The sequence below is a fragment of the Nicotiana attenuata genome, chromosome 1 (genome assembly GCF_001879085.1).
Source record: "Nicotiana attenuata strain UT chromosome 1, NIATTr2, whole genome shotgun sequence".
Classification (NCBI taxonomy): Eukaryota; Viridiplantae; Streptophyta; class Magnoliopsida; order Solanales; family Solanaceae; genus Nicotiana; species Nicotiana attenuata.
The window spans coordinates 62,066,868-62,073,620 of record NC_031989.1 but is presented as its reverse complement, the minus strand read 5'-3'; the positions used below and the strand labels follow the sequence as shown (position 1 = coordinate 62,073,620).

At 32.9% G+C, this 6,753-nt stretch overlaps 1 protein-coding gene and 2 long non-coding RNA genes across 4 annotated transcripts; 2 read left to right on the top strand and 1 right to left on the bottom strand.

Annotated features, from left to right (window-relative positions):
* On the top strand, nt 3,030–4,668 carry LOC109227533. Its single transcript, XM_019392737.1, has 3 exons — nt 3,030–3,451; nt 3,589–3,715; nt 4,499–4,668. The coding sequence occupies exons 1-3, from the start codon at nt 3,143–3,145 to the stop codon at nt 4,564–4,566; spliced, it is 504 nt and encodes a 167-aa protein (XP_019248282.1). The 5' UTR covers nt 3,030–3,142; the 3' UTR covers nt 4,567–4,668.
* LOC109227552 lies at nt 4,882–6,693 on the bottom strand. Its single transcript, XR_002068309.1, has 2 exons — nt 6,451–6,693; nt 4,882–5,297 (listed from the first exon to the last, which is right to left on the bottom strand). It is a non-coding gene; the product is annotated as an uncharacterized LOC109227552 (long non-coding RNA).
* Nucleotides 5,749–6,753, top strand: LOC109227543. 2 transcript variants are annotated; one of them, XR_002068307.1, is made up of 3 exons: nt 5,749–6,308; nt 6,411–6,495; nt 6,701–6,753. It is a non-coding gene; the product is annotated as an uncharacterized LOC109227543 (long non-coding RNA). The 2 variants fall into 2 exon arrangements; XR_002068308.1 differs by lacking the exon at nt 6,701–6,753 and having other exon boundaries at nt 5,749–6,120; nt 6,224–6,308.

Here is a 6,753-nt window from a genome sequence, read left to right as displayed (position 1 = left end):
ACTTATACTTAGTGCATAGTATAGCGTAAGTATATATATCTTATATATAAGCTATATTCGATATAATATTAGCTAATGCACTTATACTTAGTGCATAGTATATCGTAAGTATATATATTATATATATAAGCTATATTCGATATAATATTACCTAATACACTTATACTTAGTGCATAGTATAGCTTAAGTATATATATGATATATATATAAGCTATATTCGATATAATATTACCTAATACACTTATACTTATTGCATAGTATAGCGTAAGTATATATATTGTATATATATAAGCTATATTCGATATAATATTACCTAATACACTTATACTTAGTGCATAGTACAACGTAAGTATATATATATATATATATATATATATATATATATATATATATATATATATATATATATATATATATATATATATATATATACAAAAGCTATATTCGATATAATATTACCTAATACACTTATACTTAGTGCATAGTACAACATAAGTATATATATTATATATATACGCCATATTCGATATAATATTACCTAATACACTTATACTTAGTGCATAGTACAGCGTAAGTATATATATTATATATATTATATATATATACGCCTTATATATTCGATATAATATTACCTAATACACTTATACTTAGTGCATAGTACAGCGTAACTATATATATTATATATATATATACGCCTTATATATTCGATATAATATTACCTAATACACTTATACTTAGTGCATAGTACATCGTAAGTATATATTTATATATATATATATATATATATATATATATATATAAAATATATATATACACGCCATATTCGATACAATATTACCTAATACACTTATACTTAGTACATAGTACAGCGTAACTATATATATATATATATATATATATATATACGCCATATATATTCGATATAATATTACCTAATACACTTATACTTAGTGCATAGTACATATATATATATATATATATATATATATATATATATATATATATATATATATATATATATATATATATATATATATATATATATATACACGCCTTATATATTCGATATAATATTACCTAATGCACTTAGTGCATAGTACAGCATAAGTATATATATTATATATATATATATATATACGCCTTATATATTCGATATAATATTACCTAATACACTTATACTTAGTGCATAGTACATCGTAAGTATATATATTATATATATATATATACGCCTTATATATTCGATATAATATTACCTAATACACTTATACTTAGTGCATAGTACAGCGTAACTATATATATTATATATATATACGCCTTATATATTCGATATAATATTACCTAATACACGTATACTTAGTGCATAGTACAGCGTAAGTATATATATATATATATATATATATATATATATATATACACACACACACACACACACACACACATATATATACACACACACACACACACACACACACGCCTTATTCGATAGAATATTACCTAATACACTTATACTTAGTGCATAGTATAGCGTAACTATATATATTATATATATATAAGCCATATTCGATATAATAGTACCTAATACACTTATACTTAGTGCATAGTACATCGTAAGTATATATATTATATATATTAACGACTTACATTTATATTATTTAGATAGTAAATACAAAAGTGATTTTTAATTTTGACCATTGTTGACCTTAATGTAGACCAACTTTGGTCGCTAATTATACATGAAATTAATTTAGCGACCAAAGTTGGTCGCAAAATTTAAATCAGATTTATTTATATAAGTGAATCCCACTTTTGCGACCAAACTTGGTTGCTATCTGCCTACCCTTTATTTTGCGGCCAACGTTGGTCGCCAAGTTTAAAATTATATATATTTAAATTTTATATATTTTTTAAAATAATAATATAATTATTAAAATTTTGAAGGTGGGTCCCACTTTAACGACCAACATTGGTCGCTAATCTCAGTAAACCTTTGACCAAGCAAGTCTGACCAGTCCAGTCAATATTTTGATTAATTTAGCGACCAAATTGCGACCAATCTTGGTCGCTAATTTGTTTCATTTATTTATTTATTATTTTCGCTAGTTTTGTGACCAACGTTGGTCGCTTTTCTCTGCAGACCAACTTTGGTCGCTATTTTTGGTCGCTTTTTTTCGGAATTCTAGTAGTGTAATTCATCCAAATCTCGCAGTTAAATCTATCTCTTAGTTCATGTCATTCTCTACATGAATTTCCTTTGTTTCTTTCTAAAAATTGTTTGTTGTATTTGGACTTCTTGATGAATGTGGTTTTGGAGTCGGTGAATAAAGAAAAATGTTGTGCATTATTATTTATGACAGGGAGAAAGGGAATGCTATGGTGTCAAAACTAGGAAAAAACTCAGAATTTGCTGAAGTAAATATAGACGACAGAGAAGCATTAGAAGCCTATTTGACAGGCTATCCTTCCTTTTTTCATAGTTTGAATTTGAGAATGAAATACTGTCGATTTCATGTTAATATCTTGATAAGTATGTATCATCATTACCTACGTCTATGTTGCGGGGACTCTCCAAAAGAGCTGCTGCACCCGTGTCAGTTCCTCCAAAAATACACTACTTTTGGAAGATCCGACAATGCCCCCATCGACATATTCAGAGAGTCCAAGTAACATAGACCAACATCCTATGCAGTGCTATATGGTGTTATGTTTTATATCAATTTATCTTAACAGGAAAATGTTATGTTAAGTCAATGATTCTTCCTCTCTGTCATTTATCAACGTCCTGCTGTCACTTTAGCACCTCACTCTCAGTAAACTGATATTCGTTGCATTAAACTGCTTCCTTGATCGATTAGTTAAGGAATATGTGTTGTATGACTATAGATAAACTAGCACAATCATACTCTTGAAAGAAAATTATATTAGCATATATTCAGTTTGTAATTTTTTGTGTAGGACGTCATTTCTGTTTGACAAACATGTTAAAAAGTACTATGATTGTTAGATTTGACTACGGCACTTGCTTTTGGATACTTGTAAGGTAAACTAAGACAAGTCGATATACTACGACTTCCACTGGTCAGCATAGATATAGTATAAGCACGAATGTTTCCCACACGAGTGATTTTATATGTTGGCATAGTTGATGGAAGAAATATGGGGCTTATGCCAGAAAAAGAAAAAGGAAATAAGGACGGGGAATGTCAGAAGGATCTTGTTTTTTTTTTTTTCCCTTCTTTGTTTACATGTTAATGATGCATTCCACTTCTCATCCTACTTATATAAAATCACACTAGGTTCTTCATACTCCAAATATTGGCTGAAACATGGGAAATATAATTCATCTTACAATCCGCCGATTTGCAGATGTGGACATTATATTGTGGTTCATACTGCCGGGCCATTCCAACAGTCAGAAAACTGTAAAGTACTAGAAGCTGCCATTGGGACCAAGGCGAGAGAAAGGTAATCAGCATAACTTCCAAGTTTTTAACTTTTTCTTATAAGAAATGATTACAGAATTATGAAACTCTTCCTCTTATTATTAAAGAGACGATTGAAACTTTTAATTAAGTCGCGTCAATTCAACAGACAGCCTATCTTGATGTTTGTGATGACACAAACTATGCAACACGGGCAAAGTCCTATATGAATAAAGCTCTGGAAGCCAATATTCCAGCCATAACTACCGGTGGAATCTACCCAGGAGTGAGCAACGGTATTATATGTCTGATGTTATATTGTTGTGCATTTGAACAACGGAAAAAGAACAATATTCAATAATTTCTTATTTATATGGAACAGCTTAGAATGGAAATTCCTTTTAGTTCAGCAAATTCTTTTATGGAAATATTTGTTATGGTTCACAACTATTGATGGAATATAATGGATGGCAAGTATCACTTAACATATAGTTCTAGCTCAAAATAAATTAAGGTTGATTATATCTCAAATAATGTTGAGCTCGAATTCGAATATATTAATGAGGTTCAAATATTTCTAGTCTGGAATATGAAGAAGTTATTCGGCTTCAAAAACTCCAGAACTTTGCTCGATTTTCTGATGCATATGTTTTGATGTATATACATATTTAAGTAGCATATACACATATCTAGATCGTGTGGACTATTCTGTGGTTTGAGAATACAATTAAGAACTTGAAACATCATATATGTGGAATTTAACTTTTTAAGAGAATTGGAGCCAAGCTCAGTCATTTCAACCTAGAGCTTGAGCAGAAATATATAGTTCGAATAGCTCGAGCACGGGTTCTAACACCTGGTAAGCAAAGTTGAGTTGAGCCAATTTCTGCTTGGTTTGATCCATTGCAGCCTTAATTAATGGACAGTAATTTCCTAGATTGGTTATCTAGCCTTTAAAACTTTGTTTATTACATCTACAATCCCCTTTGTAGGGTTGTATCGGGAAGTTAGTATGGTACTAAGTTAGAATGTACTACTCTATCATATGAACTCAAACATTTGTCTTTTCTATATGACAGTGATGGCAGCGGAGCTTGTTCGCACTGCAAAACTTGAAAGCAATGGTGAAGTAGAGAGGCTTAGGTAACCTTTCCTGGTATATTATATTATAGGGCTTGTTTATTTTGTTTTACCGCATTGTCAAGTTTAGTCAGAGATTTGAATGAACATTGAATCATTCAGGGAATAACTTGTCATCCTAATAATATTTCCAAAGAGAGCTTCTGTTAGATGATACATCTTAACTTCTTGTCAACCCTCGTATATCAAAAGATTTCCATCTCTGCAGCAAAGTTCTATTTAATACTCGCTTCATGCAACAACAACAACAACAAATTAAGTGTAATCCCACAAGTGGGATCTGGGGAGCGTAGTGTGCACGCAAAATTATACATATGCAAAATAATTAATCAGCACATCTTCCATTTTAATGGCACACATCTTCATTTATTGATTGCTTCCATCTTTGGTTACACAACTAAATGGACCTTGGACCTAATCCAATCTCATATGCTAGCTAACTGGAAAATATTATCAAAGACCATATAACGAGATTACAACCCCTACACTTAACTGATGTGGAATTTTACCCTCCCGGATGCTCGAGGCTGGACATTTGGAATGTGAACTAACAACACATGGGCCCCGACTTTCAACACCACGTTAAGATAATGGACTTTGGACGTAATAACAACAACAACAACCCAGTAGAATCCCACTAGTGGGGCATGGGGAGGGTAAAATGTACGCAGACCTTACCTCTATCCCGAGGGATAGAGAGGCTATTTTCGGGAGACCCTCGACTCAAAGACAATAGATCTGTAGCCACAACAGAAATCAGAAACATAGTATCAGTGTCGTAAAATATAACAAATAAATAGTAAGGCCAAAATGTGATAAAAAAAAGTGAAACACCACAAAACCGCTAGCAGTCCTAGATGAAACACTATAAGACTACCCCCTAACCGACAACCCTAATGCTCAGCCTCCCGGCCCCACCTTCCTATTAAGGGTCATGTCCTCGGAAATCTGAAGTTGCGCCATATCCTGCCTCATCACCTCGCCCAGTACTTCTTAAGCCGCCCTCTACCTCTTCTCGTAACTGCCAGAGCCAAACGCTCACACCTCCTATCCGGAGCATCTAGGCTCCTCCTCGGCACGTGCCCGAACCACCTAAGCCACGCTTCCCGCATCTTGTCATCCACGGGAGCCACACCCACCCTCTCCCGAATATCCTCATTCCTAATCTTATCCATCCTAGTGTGCCCGCACATCCATCTCAACATCCTCATTTCTGCTACTTTAATCTTCTGGATATGTGAAATCTTGACTGGCCAACACTCACGCCCAGACAAAATGGACGGTCTAACCACCGCGATATGCTTAGCTCAACCCTATATGCTTAGCTCAAGTTGTGAGGATTATGTAAGATGATATAATGAGACTAAAGTCTATACACTTAATGGTGTGGAATTCTAATAGGACAATAAAAACGAAATATCCAAGGTGTGACTACTCATTACGGAAACAGTACTTGCTGAGACAGCTTTTCAATATTAGAGGAAGAACGGAAAATATAATTTGTTTGCTTCTGATTCTATGGTTTAAGCAATGACACTTAACTTTCTTGAAAGATGATCAAGTAACCTGGAATTTAATTTGCTTTATAATGTCAACACATTTGTCTTATCTTCTTTTTCTGATTCATCTTTTACATATCTAACATGTTTATATATTTATTTCAGATTCTATTACTACACTGCCGGCACCGGTGGTGCCGGACCTCTAGCTTTTTGCTTCTTGGCGAGGATGTAGTTGCATATAATAAAGGTCAGCTTTGCTGATGTAGGAACGGATTTTTTCCCCAGTCCCCCACCCTGAACCACTTGTATTTACTTATGATTTCACCAATAAATTGTAAATCTTGGCCAGGAGAGGAAATCAAATTGAAGCCTTATAGCGGAATGCTTACCATTGACTTCGGAATTGGGATCGGCAAAAAGGATGTTTTCCTCCTGTAAGTACTTGCAACAGAAAATTTGATATGAAGGATCTAGCTTTGAGCCTGTTTTGCTTGTATGAATATAGACTAATTTATCATATCACCCTTTTTAGGGTGGTTTTATAAATCAGTTTTTTTTGTCTTTCCTTACTATCAATACGTGTGACCCTGGCCTTTCATCACTTGAGTTCTATCTTTTTGAGTTTATCATAATTTTCAGAAATCTGCCAGAGCTGAAAAGTGTGCATGAGGTCCTTGGAGTACCAACTGTTA